General features: G+C 40.4%; 1 protein-coding gene across 5 annotated transcripts in view; it reads left to right on the top strand.

Annotated features, from left to right (window-relative positions):
- Positions 1-17,658, top strand: part of HELZ (helicase with zinc finger) — a 160,751-nt gene that overhangs the window by 125,869 nt on the left and 17,224 nt on the right. For all 5 annotated transcript variants that reach the window (XM_039235929.1, XM_039235931.1, XM_039235927.1 and 2 more), the window contains one exon: positions 809-1,325. In XM_039235929.1, coding sequence (XP_039091860.1) covers positions 809-1,325 — 517 coding nt within the window. The remainder of the gene's footprint in view (positions 1-808; positions 1,326-17,658) is intronic.

Below are 17,658 nucleotides of genomic sequence, written 5' to 3'. Positions count from 1 at the left end.
GACACGGATACCGCTGCGGTGGGACCGCCCCCGCCCCCCACCCACTGTTTCCTGTCTTGGGTGTCACCCTTTTAGCCTCAGGTTGCAGGATTGTCCCACAGAAATTGGAGGCTGGCCTTCTAGACACATGCTGCACCCGGCTGTGGAATCTGGAATCTAGAGAATCCATTTAGAAGTGACTTTTGTGCACATCTGGGTGTGGACTGTCTGTTGTGGATTGAAAACTAATGTGGCCCGTACTCTGTGGCTCTCCTGAAAAAGAAATGTTCCATCACTGTGAGCATTTTTGTCATACTCGGTAGGAATACAAGAAATGAATGGACACAGAAGGGAATTAGTGGTGGAAAGTTAAAGTTTATAAATTTATCATTAGGTTCTTTTCTCTAGCCACACAGAATTCTACCTGCTTTTAACTACGGATGTTGATGCGTGTTCGGTTCTCATTCTAAATTTGTTTTTATGGCCAGTGTCATGCGGATGCAGTGACGTATTTCCTAATTACTCCAAATAAGGTCCACCATTATGGTGTCCTTTTATAACTAACTGCCAGTTATCGAAGACACATAGAGACAGGACAGTTGGCTTTAAGGCCAAGGGAAAGGAAAGGAATCAGATACTCGGGCATATTTAGTGTCTTTAATTCCACATCTATTGACTGTTAATGCTCACTTTTGAGATTAAATAATGTGAGTTTTAATGAAGTATTCTGATTTTGTCTGTAAAAATTAACCCGTGTAGTTGACTAAGCTCTCCCTGATGTGACGGAGCTTTTCTTTTCTTTTCCTCCTGTTTCGTCATCTTTATGTAGGTTTCAAGACTTAATCAGAGAACTGTCTAATCGTGATCAAAGTGAAACACGGGAACTAGCTGAAATGCCACCACCTCAATCAAGACTTTTGCAGTATAGACAAGTTCAGAGCAGGAGCCCGCCAGCAGCCCCGCCTCCCCCGTCTGGCACAGATCACAGTGGCCACTTTCCTAACTTTAATGACAACAGCAGAGACATTGAAGTAGCCAGCAACCCAGCATTTCCGCAGCGCCTGCCGCCCCAGATTTTCAGCTCGCCTTTCTCCTTGCCATCTGAACACCTTGCCCCCCCTCCCTTGAAGTACCTGGCACCCGAGGGGGCGTGGACTTTCGCTAACTTACAGCAGAATCACCTAATGGGGCCGGGCTTTCCCTACGGCCTACCTCCCTTGCCTCACAGGCCACCGCAAAACCCTTTTGTACAAATACAGAATCATCAACATGCTATTGGTCAAGAGCCATTTCACCCACTGTCGTCTCGAACAGTATCTTCTTCTTCGCTCCCTAGCTTAGAAGAGGTAAATGTCTTTCTTTTCCTTTTTTCCCTTTTGGGATTCAGTTTTTGTGGAAAATGCTGGTATTTCTTGATTTGACGAGAACGGCGGACAGATCTTATTGAATTTAATAGTCACTAAAGATCATCTTTTCTTGGAATTTGTTTTTAGTTTCCCCTCTTATGTGCTATTTCAGGCTTTGTAGAATGTCCATTATTGTTGAAACATGCCCTTAGAGCCTGTTCTTGCTGTTGGGGAACATGTAACGTCTGACTGACCTGAGGAGGCCCTTCCTTCAAGCAGCTTTGTTCTGCCTAATCTGGGGAAATGGTTTCTAGCAATTCGCCTTTTGACTTATGTTACAGTTGTCAGTTATGAATTTGTTAATGAAGCTTTCCACAGATGTTGGCTTTGGTGGCCCATGGCTGTGTCGCTCCTCCTGGTGCTTTTGTAGTCTGGGGCGGTCACGCAGCCCTTCTCACCCCTGGCACTAAGCGTATTACAGTAAACTAGATTTTTATCTTGAGTTACTTAGGTATTTCCAAAAAGACTCTCTGTGGACCTTCATGGATACAAAAATCTTGGTAATTTAAGGTTATAAAACTTAGAAAATGGTACCATCGGTGTAGACTATAAAAACGCTGTCGAGCTGTTCTCCTTAAGCTTGCGGTGATTAAAGATAAGAATGTATAAAGCTGGTTGTGGTCATTGTCAATCGCAGATATCTTCCTATTAAAATAGGATAAACATTTCCTATTTTAATATATGAAAAAAATATGTATTTTTGACAATAGCTTCATTTTGGCACTTCCTCGGTGATTAAAATTTTTTTTTAATTAAAAGATTTTTTTTAATGTTTTATTTATTTCTGAGAGAGAGAGAGAGAGAGAGAGACAGAATGAGCAGGGGAGGGTCAGAGAGAGAGGGAGACACAGAATCCGAAACAGGCTCCAGGCTCTGAGCTAGCTGTCAGCACAGAGCCTGATGCGGGGCTCAAACTGTGAGATCGAGCGGAAGTCAGACGCCTAACTGACTGAGACACCCAGGAGCCCCTCCCCCCCAATTTTTTTTAATGTTTATTTTTGAGAGAGAGAAAGAGAGAGAGAGAGAGAGAGAGCAGTAGTGGGGAGGGGTAGAGAGAGAGGGAGACACAGAATCTGAAGCAGGCTGTCAGCTGTCAGCACAGAGCCTGACATGGGGCTTTAACTCCCGAACGGAGAGATCATGACCTAAGTTGAAGTCGGATGCTTAACCGACTGAGCCATCCAGGCACCCCATCCTCAGTGACTTCTAAAGGCTTTGAAAATAATTCAGATGTTTTGAAAGTTTTTTGCTGTATATGCTGATCGTAAAGTTAAGTTTCATAGGCATGGTTCTATATCTTATTTGTAGAGTTTTGGACGTAATTTGTTCAAATTGATCCAGTATACTTTGATTGGCTTGTCCCATATAATAACTGTCATGAAAATAACTTAATTGCCATCTCAGGCTCCTAATATAAATGATGAGCATAAGATGAATTGGTATCTGTGTGTGTGTGTGTGTGTGTGTGTGTGTATAGTGAGGATCTAGAAATTTGGAACCATACTTTTAAAGAATTGACACATATCTGACATTATTTCAAATTATAATGGAAAGGCTTAACAACTGAGCAGTAATGTCATTTTCAGTTAAGTGATATTTTATATATTTACATATTTCTTTTTTTTAAGTTTATTTGTTTTGAGAGAGAGAAAGAGAGTAGGGGGAAGTTCAGGAAGAGAGGGAGAGAGGGAATCCCAAGCAGGAGCTGGATGTGGGGCTCAGACTCATGAACCTTGAGATGATGACCTGAGCCCAAGTTGGATGCTTAACTGACTGAGCCACCCAGGCACCCCTGTATTTATTTCTGATAAAATTCATATAACAAAAAATTCCCTTTTTAATAATTTCAAACTACAATTTAGTAGATTCTAATATATGTACAATACCGTGTAGCAGCCACCATTCTAATTCCAGCACATTGTCGTCACCCTGAGAGAAACCCCATAACCACTAAGTAGTTGCTCCCTAATCCCCTTTCCCCCTCCCCTTGCGTCCAGTCTCTAGTAACTAATAATCTACTTTCTGTCTCTATGGAGACATTTCATATAAGTGGAATCCTACAAAATGTGGCCTTTTGTGTTGGCTTCTTTCCTTTAGCATAATGTTTTTGAAGCTTGTGCAGTTTGTAGCATGTCAGTACTTTATTCCTTTTTATGGCTGAGTAATATTCCATTGTATGGCTGTGTCACCATTTGTTGATTTCTTCATCAACTGGTGGACATTTAGGGTTGTGTCCATTTATTTTGCTATTATGAATAATTCTGCCAGACAAGTTTTTGTGTGAAAGCATATTTTTTGTATGCTTTCGTACATTTCGTAATGTACCTAGAATTTCTGGGTCATCTAGCAACTCTCTTTGTGACTTTTTTGAGGAGCTACTGAACTGCTTTCCCCAGCGCCTGGTACTATTTTACATTCCCATTAGTGTTGTATGAGGGTTTCAATATCTCCTTTTTAAAAGAAAAAATTCTAGTCACTTAGTGGGTGTATAGTGGTATCTCTTTGCAGTTTTGCTATGCATTCCTCTAGTGACTAATGATGTTGAGCATTGCTTCATGTGGTTATTGGCCATTTGTTTGTCTTCTTTGGAGAAATGTCCATTCAGATCCTTTGCCTCCTTTGCAAAATGGTTGGTTGCCTTTTTGTTGTGCAGCTGTAAGAGTTTTTAAATACATTCTGGGGGTTCTTGGGTGGCTCAGTCAGTTAATTAAGCGTCTAACTCTTAATTTCAGCTCAGGTCATGATCTCAGTTCATGAGATCGAGACCTGGGTCAGGCTGTGCACTGACAGGGTAGAGCCTACTTGGGATTCTCTCTTTCCCTCTCTCTCTGCCCCACCCAGTCTTGTTCCTGCACGCACACAGTCTCTTTCTCTCTCTTTCACTCTCTCTCAAAATAAATAAACTTAAAAAGTTTTCAAGTATATTCTGGATACTGAGTTCTTATCACTTATATGATTTGCCATACTTTCTCCTTCTGTGGGCTGTCTTTTTACCTTAATAGTATCTTTGATGCATGAAAGTTTTTAATTTGGAAAAAGTCCTATTTTTCTGTTCACTGTTGTTGCTGTTGCTGTTACTGTGTTTTTGATGCCCTACCTAAGAAACTGTGGTCTAATCCAAGGTCATGGAGATTTACATCTGTTTATCTTAGTTTAAGAGTTTAGTTTTTACGTTGAATTCTTTGATCCATTTTGAGTTCAATTTTGTGTATTATATGAAGTGGTGTCAGATTCATTATTTTGCATGTGGTTATCCAGTTTTCTCAGCGCCGTTTGTTGAAAAGACTTCTTTCTCCAGTGAATGGTCTTGGCAACCTTGTCAAAACTCAATTGACCATAGACATACGGGATGACTTGCAGGCTTTCAATTCTGTTCATTACTGTCTGTCCTTGTGCTCTAGCACACTGTCTTGTATACACTGTATCTTTATAGTGAGTTGTGTATTTGGAAGTATGAATTTTGTACTTTGTTTTTCTTTTTCAAGATTGTTTTGGCTCTTCTAGGTCTCTGAATTCAATTTCTGCCAAAAAAAAAAAAATCAGCTGTGATTTTAAAAGGGATTGCTTTAGATCTGTAGATTAATTTGGGGATTATTGTTATTTTAACAGTATTAAGCCCTGTGGTCCTGAACATGGGATATCTTTCTAGCTATGTAGGTCCTCTAAAGTTTTTCTTCAACAGCATTTTGTAATTTTCCCAGTACAAGTCTCACACTTCTTTTGTTGAATTCATCCTGAAATATTTTATTCTTTCTCCTGCTGTTTCTTGTTTTGTTTGTTCATTTTTGGATTGTTTATTACTAGTGTATAGAAATATAATTAATTGTATACTGATTATGCATCTGCAAATTTGCTGGACTCTTAATTAGCTCTAATAGATTTTTTTTGTGGATACCTTGGTATTTTTTATATAGAAGAAAACACCATCTGTAAATATACTTTTGTTCTTCCTTTACAATCTGGATAGCTTTTCTTTTTTGTGTTTTATTTGTTTATTTTTTGAGAGGGGAAGCCGGAGAAAGTCAGAAAGGGGTGGGGGGTGGGGGAGGGGGACAGAAATCCCAAGCTGGCTCCACACTGTCAGTGCATACCCCAGTGTGGCTTGAACTCCCGAACTGCTAGATCGTGACCCGAGCCAAAACCAAGAGTCGTTCAACTGACTAAACCACCCAGGCGCCCCTGGATGCCTTTTATTTCTTTTTCTTGCCTAATTGCCCTGGCCAGAACCTCTAGTATAAAGTTTAGGGCGCATATTTGGCAAATTGAAGAAAAGCAAGTGTATCTAGGATGAGTTTTTAAATTTTCCTTATGTTTTTGATCTCTAATTCCATTCTATTGTGGTTAGAGAGTATACTTTGTCTAATTTTAACCTGTTAAAATTTACCGAGACTTGTTTTGTGGCCTAACATACGGTCTTTCCTGGAGAATGTTTCAAGTGCACTGGAGAAGCATGCATATTTTGTTCTTGTTGGGTGGAGTGTTAGGTCTGTTTGGATTATATTTTTGTTCAAATTGTTGGTTTCCTCGACATCTGTGTCTCGGTTTTATATCCCTTACCGAAGGCAGGGTATTGAGTGAAACCTCCCAACTATTAACGTTGAATCTTCTGTCTCTCCTTTTACTGCTGTCAGTTTCTGCTTTATGTACTTTGGGGCTCTGCTGGTAGGTTTATGGATATGGATAATTGTTACACCTTCTTGATGGACTGACCTTTCCACCAGTGTGTAACGTCCCTTTTCTCTGGTAACTGTTTCTGCCTTCAGGTGTGGTGTTTTCCTGACGTCTGTGCAGCCACCACGGCTCTGTCTTCATCACGGGCGGCACAGAACCTTCCCTTCTCCTCCTCCTGCTTTTTGATTTTGTTGTCATTTGTTTAGTGACGTTTCTCATTTGCTAAAAAATATTTTTAAACTAATAAAAAATTATGAGTTAATTTTTTAAAGTCTGTGGTGGTGATGTGTCTTTATGCTGTTCGCTTAACGGGCAGCTGATCATTGCGCAGAGATCTCCCTAAGTGCCGGGGACTAAAGCAGGGCCCTGTTTCTACAGAGGCCCCTCTGTGTGCGTCCGGGCGCCCCTTCCGTGCCCAGCCGGGCGGCGTATGTCCCCGCCTGAGTCCTAACTTCCTGCTGCTGCAGCACTTCCAGATCGGCCGGCGTGGGAGCTTGGCCCCTCTTTTCTGAGCCTGGCGTGTGTGTAGTCTGTTAGGTTGCTAGCAACGTGTCAGAGCCCCGCAAGCGTCTCAGTCCTCAGCCTTTCCTCCAAAACTTTCGGTTAATCTGCTGTCCGGCCGCAGGTGCCCATTGCCTCAGGCAGCAGTGACTCACAAACAGTTGCCTTTCAGGGTTTTTGCTGTGGCCTTGTTCTTACCGGCGGAGTTCTGAGTTAGAGAAGATGAGGCAGGGGTGTCTCTCTCTCTCTCTCTCTTTCTCTCCCCCTCCCTCTCCTGGGACCACCGGACAGGTCACCACAAGTAATCACAGTTCTTTGAGAACAAGGCCTGTTCTGCTCGTGCTGGTGCTGGTGCTGGTGCTGGAGATGCAGGACCCACACTCCCGGCCGCCACTGGGCTGGAGAGCAGGCTGTGGGGCTCGGGGAAGTTAAATACCACAGCGCTCACTATTCTCACTGAATTTTCCCAGTTTCTCTGGATGAAACGCTCCCTTGGTTGCTGCACGCTTTAGTTTCCCGAATTTCAAGGAAGGTGATGGTGACAGTTTTTGCCACAGTGTTTTCACTGCTTTTATGGAGAGAGGGACTCCACCATCTTTACTGATACCTCTTGTGATATTTTTGATCTAACCTGCCCATGAGTTCATACTATATTGAGGAAACAATGTGCCAAAGGTTTTACCAGGTCCTACAAAGATTTATACTTTACTAAAGAATACCGAATACTGAATAATGTACTTAAATCATTGATCTATTTGAATATCTCTTAGTTTTGGAATTTAAATTCTTTGTACCTTCAAGCTCTTAATATTTGATACTACTGTTAAGCTGTGTTTGCGGAAGTACCTTCAATTGTCAGTGGGTCCTTAGAATGAAATTACTCTTGCAGAAACTGTTAGTCACCTTTATCTTGATGCACGAGATTCACTAATGATGACTGCCTTGCAGCATGGAAAAAATACCTTGACGAGGAAAATCTGGTTTTTATCACATTGCAGATTTGACATTTTCAGTGCATCAGGATAATGTTTGTATGTTCTGTGGTACAAAATGAGTTTATATGAATCATCTCATAGAATGAATAAGTTTATGTTTGCTGTTTATTTCCAGTCTTTTAAAATAGTTTCTTTAACAATACAGAAAAATGTCTTATTTCATTCCGCATTATGAATTTTTTCATTGTGAGAAGTCTTGGTAGATTAATCCTATGTGAGATGAAAACACCTCAGTGTTAGCTTAACAGTTAATTTGAAGAGAGATGGTTTTTTTCATAGTCTTTTTCATTAGTATTTTCTTTTTTATAATAATTTCAGTTTCCTTTTGACAAATGAGGCACAGGGCCAGCAGGGGAATGTAGCAGTTAGAGAATTTATTTCTAATCTCACTACACAAAGATAGCTACTGTAACATTCGGCTCTTGGTAGCATTCATAGAGATGAGAGGGTGTGGTTTATAGCGTTCCTAAGTAGGAGCATTTGGTGGATTCGTTGTTGGGAAAACTTGAAACCGTCTTTCTCCCAAAGTGCTGTGCTCAGTTATATCACCCCATCAAACCTTTCTTTCTACCAGTCAGGCACCTAAATGGGATCTTGATCCGATTCTGTAACATTTTTTGCTACTTAAAATTTTTAGAGTATTCTCATTTAGATGTTTAAGGCTTAAGTCCATGGGTTTTCCTTACCCTCCCTTAAATGTAGAAAAAGGCCTGGCCCTCAGCTGCTGGGATGAAGCGGGGCGGGGGGGGGGGGTGTAGGGAGGGGGCACTGTGGCCCAGCCACACTGCCAGCACCCACCTCCCACTTCCCACTTCTAGTTCTTTTTGACGATGGGATGAGGAGGGGAGCAGTCGGTGCCGGTGCCCTCTTACCCTGGGCCGGATCACAGACCATCCCTCAGTCCTGATGGGAAATAGATTGACCAGTCGCTCCAATTTGATTTTAAATTTCAGTGTAGGCTTGGGATTATGATTGGGATTTAGTTTTCTCTAAATATTTAGCCAGTTGTCTTCATACTCACTAAATTATTGCATTCTCACTATATAGAATAGTAGCTTTCTTATCACATGCTAAGTTCTTGATGCTAGCACTATCTCACATTTGCATTTCAGCTAATGCTGTGGGAGTGGGGAGAGAGGAGATGTAAAGAGAAACCGTAGAAGTGAATTCTTGGCCTCAGAGCTTCCGAGGGCTCGGTGTCTGGTAATTTTGGCATGATTCACAATTTTTCACGGGTAATTGTTTCTGTATGAGTTTCCACTTTCTATGACAACTTTTTAACCTGACTTCTGAGTAAACCCGGATTTTTCTCCTCCTCTATCTGTATAGTGCCTGTACCAGAATTGCACTGTTTAAATTTTGAGGCCTTTGTAGTATTCTAATTTGATACTATACTGCTTTTTTCTCCTTTTAGAAGTGGAGGGAAAAAAATCACCGGGTTTTCTACCAAAAGTTGAGAATACCTTTGTGAACTCTACCTCCCACCATCCCCCTTCCCACACCGTCTCCCGAAGAAAAGCCTTTTTTTAAAAAAAATTACATCAAACATATACCTTAAATTGGACGGAAACATTGTCTTTACAAATATCTTAAACCTTTCATATAAGAACTGGTACAATCTTTTATTGGGATAAATATCTTAATCCCCTGCCCACCTCTCTCCCTCCCTTTCTTTTTTGTGTATTGTCTGAATGTTCCTCTGTAAAATTCTGTTGGTAGCTTCCTTACTGACTAAATTTACTCTTACATTGAGAGACAAATCCTCATTCTTCTGAAGTGGGCACAGTTTTACCACATAAAAAGGTGAACATAGAACCAGCAATACTGATACGGGTACAGAACAGAGTTTTTGCCATTTGAGATGTACTTCATCGTGACATAGTTTGATTAAAAGTGCTTATGAGTAATACACAGCAAATTCTTTTTTTAAAAGCTTCACCGGAAAAGTCTCAGGATTTGAAGCTGCACGCTCTTGTGTCGCAGCCGTGGTATTGTTGTGATGGCCTTCCTGGGGAGTGGATGCCCGGAAGTCACTCCTCTGGACCAGCTTCAGTAAATTGGCATTTGTTGATGGCAGCTTGGAGATGACATGGTGCCTCTGGGACGAATCTACTTTGCCATATCTCTTATGTGCTGGGTTTTTGTTTTTTTTTTTTAATTTTTTTTAATGTTTTATTTATTTCTAGGAGAGAGAGAGAGACAGCGTGAGCAGGGGAGGGTCAGAGAGAGAGGGAGTCACAGACTGAAACAGGCTCCAGGCTCTGAGCCGGCAGTCAGCACAGAGCCCGACGCGGGGCTCGAACCCACGAACCGTGAGATCATGACCTAAGCGAAAGTCGGACGCTCAACCGACTGAGCCACCCAGGCGCCCCTCTTATGTGTTGGTTTTTGAACAAAGACACTTTTGACTCCTCTATTAGCTTTCATTTTTTCCTTCAAAGAACGCTAGTTTTGCAGTTAGTTGGTAGTTTTGATTTTAGCCTTGTCCAGTTACCCCATGACCCCAAGTTCCCTTCTTTGGTGCAAAGTATTGTACGAATGTAACTTGAAGATTATATTCTTGGCTGCTTGCCATATTCTGTTTTGCCTTTCCTGCTTTAGAAGCGGGTGAGGCTAGCTTGTGACTTACGTTGTACGGCCAGGTAGTAATAGTGCCTTCTCAGAGGGATCGTTGATATATGGTATTTAATAAACCATCTGATGCACATAACAGAGACAGTGATCAACAGATTAATAAATGAGACCTCTATTCATGTGTAAATTGTCAAAGCTAATCATTTAAATGAGGTGTTCTATTTTAATGAAAGTTTCTGGCACCATAGTTAATGAGACTTGGAATTTCCACTAGAGGATTTAGCTCTTCCTTAGTGATTAGATTTGATAGTATAATTATAAATAGAGCCCTAATTAACTCAGTTTCTGACCTCTCCCCCAGTTACTTATTTATATGTATACATGTAAAATGGCTTGGTAACCTCAGACATCAGAGGTATACTTTATAAGACAGTGGTAATGGTAAGCAAATTATGAATTGTTTACTTATACTGACAACCACCTTTAACAAATAGAAATTTATATGTGAACTTAGTTTTTCCTTAAATGGCTTTTGAAGTTTTAGCATTCCATTTTGATATTTAGAAAGACAGCACTTGACTTCTTAGAAAATGATCATATGTTTCGCAACATAAAGAATATTTATAAACACAAAAACATACATGGAGTCGATACTGAGCCTAGAAGTAAGGATCTCTCACGGAGTAAAATGAGCCATTAAGCAATAAATAATGAAATGATTTTAGACCCGAGGACTCTATAACGAAACCGGAGTGTCAGACATTGATTGGATTGCCGTCTAAAAGTAAAGGAACAGTCTGATTGGCAGGAGATTGATGTAGAAGGAATAGTCTCTTCATGAAAGAAACTGAGAACCATGTAAAACAACGGGAAACAAAACATGGTCAGGAAAGAAGGGAAGGAAATATAGTTCACCCTTTTAAATAGCCTAGGGGCCCACAGGGTAGAAATACAAAGGGCATAACTTTCTTTTGCAGAGAGGGATTTTCTTCTGAAATTTATAGTTGCAGGCCCTTGTCTCTCAGTGTAAATTTCATAGAAACTTCCCTCTGTGGGGAAAAAAATCTGAAATTTTAAACTCATTGCCTGAAACGCATTTTATTGTCAGCATGCCCCATAGCTTTGAATTTAAATAACCTAAATAGGTTTGTATCATATTTGAATTATTTTAGCAGATACAGCAAATTATTGATGACTGTTAAAGTTGTTAATGGATTATATTTGGATATTTTAATAAAAAGCTTAAATATATTCTTATTGACAAAGACTTTGATTTATTGAAGACTTCTTAAAAACTCGAGAACTTTGGAGGCAGTTGAGGCCTTGAAGATCATTTATTCTCACTCCTCCTTTTTAAAGGAGCCCGAGACACTAAGATGTTCAGAGATTTGCAGTTTATACAGTTTTACTAATCCGGACTCCCAGCCCTGTGCAGTTTCTCACACTGTTCGTCTCTTTATGCCACAAGTAAGGTTTCTTCCTGCCAGCCAAGAAGTGGTGGCAGTTTACATGAAGTAGATATGTGGGTGGAGATTGGGGGAAACCAAATTATGTTCTGGGACCAAAAAAGTCTTCAGATGTATCAAGTTTTCCTTTTTGGTGGGGAAGCTGGGGAGGGCGGGTGTGATGGTTCATTGTAGAATTCTTCATTCTTAAAAGCTGTCTAGTTCCAGCTGCTAAATGTTCGACTGTTCAGATGATTAATTTAGAAATCTCAAATATCAGAAAATTAACTATAAGGAATGTACTTCATTTCTCAGTGTTCTTTAAAGATTAAACAAAAGTTCTCTGGCACTACCTGCCTTTTTTTTTTTTTTTTTTTTTTTAATGTTTTATTTATTTCTAGGAGAGAGAGACAGCGTGAGCAGGGGAGGGTCAGAGAGAGAGGGNATTTATTTCTAGGAGAGAGAGACAGCGTGAGCAGGGGAGGGTCAGAGAGAGAGGGAGTCACAGACTGAAACAGGCTCCAGGCTCCGAGCTGGCAGTCAGCACAGAGCCCGACGCGGGGCTCGAACCCACAAACCGCGAGATCATGACCCAAGCGAAAGTCAGAAAGTCGGACGCTTAACCGACTAAGCCACCCAGGCGCCCCACGGCATTACCTGCTTTTTAAAGCTGGGAGATTTATTTAATTATGATAATTATGGTTCTTTAGAGAGAACGCAAATAGTTAAGAGCCAAAGGCAAACTTCTGTGTAATATCTATTTCCTACCCGAACTGACATTTTCTCATTGTAAGAGGCTTCGTGGGTCTGTAATGGAGCTTGACTGTTTCATATTCTAGAAAAGTAAACAAGAACCAGATAGATTCAGGGTAGCTCAAAATGTCACAGCAGCGAATCTGACATTTCTCTCTTAGGTATAATATCGCATTCATTCTAGTATCTCCTCTATTACCTTGTGTTTGGATGTAGGAAAGTAATATTGCTTGGTGGGAAAAGTACTATTTGCAAATTGTAAGCGCCCCTGCCTGTGAGATGCTTCCAATGGTATTTTTCTTTATTTAGAACTAAATTGATTTTAATGCACTTTGCTACAAATTCACATTCATTTCAGCATACCTTTCTTTTAAGAACAAAACCCAGAGGTAAATGTACCACGTTTTTGGAAATTAAGGCAAATTTTTATTTACCTATTATTATGATTGAATCTTTTGAACCTAATGTGACGTTAAGGTTATTTTTAGAGTTCTGCTAGGATCATGCAACTTATTTTAAAAACAACTGAAATGTATTTTATTTTTAAAGATAACTGAAAAATTATTGAAATGAAATAAAACAACCTATTATTTCCACTAGCTACATGTCAGTTGGACAACAGGAAGGTCTTTCAGGCAGCACTGGCCTAGAGAAAGGGTCCTACCCGTAGCGCTTTGAAATTGCCTTATGTTTTTTCTTTGATGTTGTTCTACCATCTCTTTTCTCTGTTTCTAAAGCTTTTGTTGATCAACTGTTAGACCTCCTGGATTCTCCAAATCTTTTTTTGATCCTGTCAGATTTTGACATTTTCCTACTTCCTGAAGGATTTTTTGATTTCACCTACAAACCCTTCTGTTGCATTTTAGATTTGAGGCCACAAGTGTTTAATTTGCAACAGTTCTTTATTCCCAAATTTTCCTTTTTTGTAACTGATTATTTTTTATAAATATAATCCCCCCCCCCCCCCCCCCCCCCCCCCCCCCCCGGGACTCCCCTCCTGTTTGTTTATCTGTGACCAACTTTTATGGTGGAGATTCTTTTTAAATGCCTAGGAACCTTCAGTTATCTGTGTCACTAAAAAACTTGGGGAGTATTGTGTATATCTCAGGACTTACTGCCTGGCAGGCTTTCCCCTGGGGCCCTTTCACTGCTTGAATACCTCTGGTTGTTGGGAGTAGTATAGGGTGAGGCCAGCTGTTCCCTGCACAGACTTTCATTTAACCCCCCAATTGTACTGCTTCACTTGCCACTGTGGCTGGCGTTCATGAGGCTCGAGCCTCGTGGGATTGCGCAGGGCAGATGGGTGCCCGTCTTGGTGGCTGTAACTCCATCCTTCTTCCGCGGACGCGGTTCCTCCATTGAGTTTCCATATATTCCAGAAATGTGTCCTTTATTCATGACCAGTCATCAGTCTTGATTGTTGTAGATCTTTTGTGTATTCATTTATTATTTTTTTTGTGGGATCTCAGGCCAGTCTCCAGTCTCCACCACTAACTGGGGATCATGCCTTTTAAAGAAATACTGTTTTATAAGTTATCAGCCACTTGTCTATAGATGACATCACACGAACCCATGGACATTGTTGCAGACTACAGCCTGTCCCTCACATTGTGCCTGGCTTGCTAATATTGATTGTTCTTTCAAATGTTTAATTTATTTATTTTGAGAGAGAGAAAGAGAGCGTGTAGGGGAGGGGGGCAGACAGAGAGAGAGAATCCCAAGCAGCATGACCTGAGCCGAAACCAAGAGTCAGACACTTAACTGATGGAGCCGTCCAAGCAACCCAGTGTTGGTTGTTTTCAGTCTTACAGGGTTACTCCTCTTCTCCCTCTTTCCTAGTTTCTTTCTTTCTGGGTTACCCTGTACCTCTCTATGAAATTAAGAGCATGTTGCTTTAAACATGAGTTGATAACCTTATGAGGAGTTAACTTGAAGTAGTTAGTGCCTAAGAGTGCTTTTCAGTCCAGAATTTCTCCTTCACATCTTGAGAAAATTAAGTAGAAAATATAGTATTCAACTTTCAACATTTTAATTCTTTTGTTAAATATTTATTGACTATCAAAGACACTGAATTTGTTGTTTAAAAACCTTCCTGAGGTTACGTCCCAATAGCTTACTCTTGAATTCCTCCAAACATGTTAAAGAAGAAATACCACCAATTTACAGTCTCCTCCAGAGAATGGAAGAGAAGGGAACACCTGTCAGCTTACTGTAAATGGCTAGCATTACTTTGATACCAAAAGTAGACAAATCCAGCACATATAGGGAAGAACTATAGACTTTTATATATAGATATATAAAAGGTTTTTTTTTTTTAATATTTTTATTTATTTCTAGGGGGGAGAGAGAGAGAGAGAGCGTGAACAGGGGAGGGTCAGAGAGAGAGGGAGATACAGACTCTGAAATAGGCTCCAGGCTCCGAGCTGGCAGTCAGCACAGAGCCCGACGTGGGGCTCGAACCCACGAACCGCGAGATCATGACCTAAGCAAAAGTCGGACGCTTAACCGACTAAGCCACCCAGGCGCCCCTAAAAGGTTTTTTTTAAGTAACTTAAATTTTTTTGTTATTTATTTTTGAGAGAGAGAGAGAGAGCATGTGCAGATTAGGGGCAGAGAGAGAGAGGGAGACACAGAATCTGAAGCAGGCTCCAGGCTTTGAGCTGTCAGCACAGAGACCAATGTGGGGCTCGAGCTCACAACCTATGGATCATGACCTCGGCTGAAGTCAGATGCTCAGCCGACTGAGCCACCCATGCGTCCCTTTAAACTTATATTTGTGAACACCAATGCAGATATCCTCAACAAAACTTTAGTATATTGAATTCAATATATAAAAAAGAATTTAAAAAATAGTAATAATACAGGGGTGCCTGGATAGCTCGGTCGGTTAAACGTCCGACTTTGGCTCAGGTCATAATCTAGCAGTCTGCGAGTTGCGGCCCTGCATCAGGCTCTGTGCTAACAGCTCAGAGCCTGGAGTCTGCTTTGGATCCTGTGTCTCCCTCCCTCTCTGCCCCTCCCCTGGTCACTCTCTGCCTCTCTTTCAAACATAAATAAACATTTACAAAAATTAAAACTAGCAACAAGGTAAATGTTCACTCTCAATACTCCTATTTAGCATTGTACTGGAAATCTTAACCAAAGCAGTAAGGCAAGAAAAAGAACTAAAAGACATAGGGATTAGAAAGGAAGAAACACAATTGTCCCTATTTAAAGATGACATTGTCAGTATAGGAAAACCCAAGGAGTCTATCCAAACCAACAAACCTCCTATGACTAACATGAATATAGCACGGCTTCAGGATATACAGCCAATAGCCACAAATGAATGTCATTTCTATATATTAATGATGTATAATTGGGAACCAAAATGTACAAGCCACTAATATTTACCAATAGCCCAAAGAAAAATGAAATAGGTTTAAAGCTAACAAAAACGGTATAGGATCTGTATGCTGAAAACCACAGAACTCCAAAAATATAATTTGTTTGGTATATAAGCCATTTATTTTCAGTTGTCATCAAGATTTCTCTGCCTTTACTCAAATTCCTTTAAGGACAGATTCCAAAGTAGCAAATCATATTTTCATACATCACCTTCATCCATGTCGTATGAAATAGATGTACCATTAGGCTTTTTAAAAAATAATTTTAACTTTTTGTTCTCTTTCTGACATCAAGGATCAGTCATATTCATGATGTGATTTGAAATTGAATTTCATATTCCATCTGCACATTCATCTTTGTCAATAGCTGCTTAGGAGCCATTATAAATATGTTACTCCGTACTTCCACAACTCTTACTATGCATGTCAACTGTGTGATTTTTTTTTTTTAATTTCAATTGAAAGATACAAATGATACACATCTTATAAAAAGCTTAATTGAATATTGCCTCCCTTCGTATCACCCTTTCCATTGCTTTCTGATTTTTAGCTTTCCTCATTTTAGCCTTGTGGTTTATATGTGTGTGTGTGTGTGTGTGTGTGTGTGTGTGTGTGTGTGTGTATTTAAGATTTTTCTTAAAGTTTATTTGAGAGAGAGCGTGTGCGTGCCTGCACACACACGATGGGGGAGGGGCAGAGAGAGAGAATCCCAAGCAGGCTTCATGCTGTCAGCGTGGAGTCTGATGCAGGATTCGAGCTCAAGAACTGCGAGATCATGACCTGACCTGAAATCAAGAGTCGGATGCTTAACTGACAGCCACCCAGGGACTCCTTGTGGTTTATGAGTCTATTCATTGTTAAAAGGTATTTGTTTATACTACCTGTGTACATATGTTTATTATTTAATGAAAAAAGGCTTATAAAGTTAATGCCCGAAGTTCATGTGAATATCCTTAATGTTCTGTATCGTCAGGGGATTTGATTATTATAACCTGTTCTTTCCGAGCCCATAACAGATGTTAGTTTTTTAGTTTCATATTCACACATAAAGGCTTTACAGTGTGATTCCCTTACACATTGTGACTGGGCTTACTAAACACTTAAGGCATGGTAATCAAAAGAAACACTTCATTTTGATTCTAGGAACTGATGATCTTCATAACAAATCTTGATAAAAAAGACACTGCACAAGTTGTTGTGATCAGTCGTTCAGGGATTGCCTAACCATAGAGAGCATAAAGCAGTTTAGAAAGGTTAGTTATTCTACTCAGCATTGTAACTTAATGGCCTAGACGAACAAATTTCAAATGTACTGATTAAATTCACAGTTGACAGTTAGGATGGCTAATGTTCTAGAAAACCAGAATCAAATTCAGAATGATCATTGACAAAAGTTACATGCATTCATTCATTTATTAATGTTTGTTTATTTATTTATTTATTTTTATGTTTTATTTATTTCTGAGAGAAAGAGGGAAATAACAGAATCTGAAGCAGGCTCCAGGCTCTGAGCCAACTGTCAGCACAGAGCCCGACCTAGGGCTCGAACCCACGAACCACAAGATCATGACCTGAGCCGAAGTCGGACGCTTACGGACTGAGCCACCCAGGCGCCCCTGTTTAATTATTTTTGAGAAAGAAAGAAGGAGTGAGCATGCAGGGGAGGAGCAGACAGAGAGGGAGACCAAGGGGCACCTGGGTGGCTCAGTTGGTTAGGTGCCCGGCTTCTGGCTCAGGTCATGATCTCGTGGTTTGTGGGTTTGAGCCCTGCATCGGTCTCTGTGCTGATAGCTAGCACAGAGCCTGGAGCCTGTCTTTGGATTCTGTGTCTCCTCCTCTTTCTGTTCCTCTCCTGCTCACCCTGTCGCTGTCTCTCTCTCTCTCTCTCTCTCTCAAAAATAAATAAAACATTAAAAAAATTAACCAAAAAAAAAAAAAAATAGTAACA

Source organism: Hyaena hyaena, unplaced genomic scaffold (assembly GCF_003009895.1).
Source record: "Hyaena hyaena isolate Hyena2069 unplaced genomic scaffold, ASM300989v1 scaffold_104, whole genome shotgun sequence".
In the NCBI taxonomy this organism is placed as follows: domain Eukaryota; kingdom Metazoa; phylum Chordata; class Mammalia; order Carnivora; family Hyaenidae; genus Hyaena; species Hyaena hyaena.
Note: the sequence above shows the minus strand (reverse complement) of the source record. Positions and strands in the feature narration are given on the sequence as shown.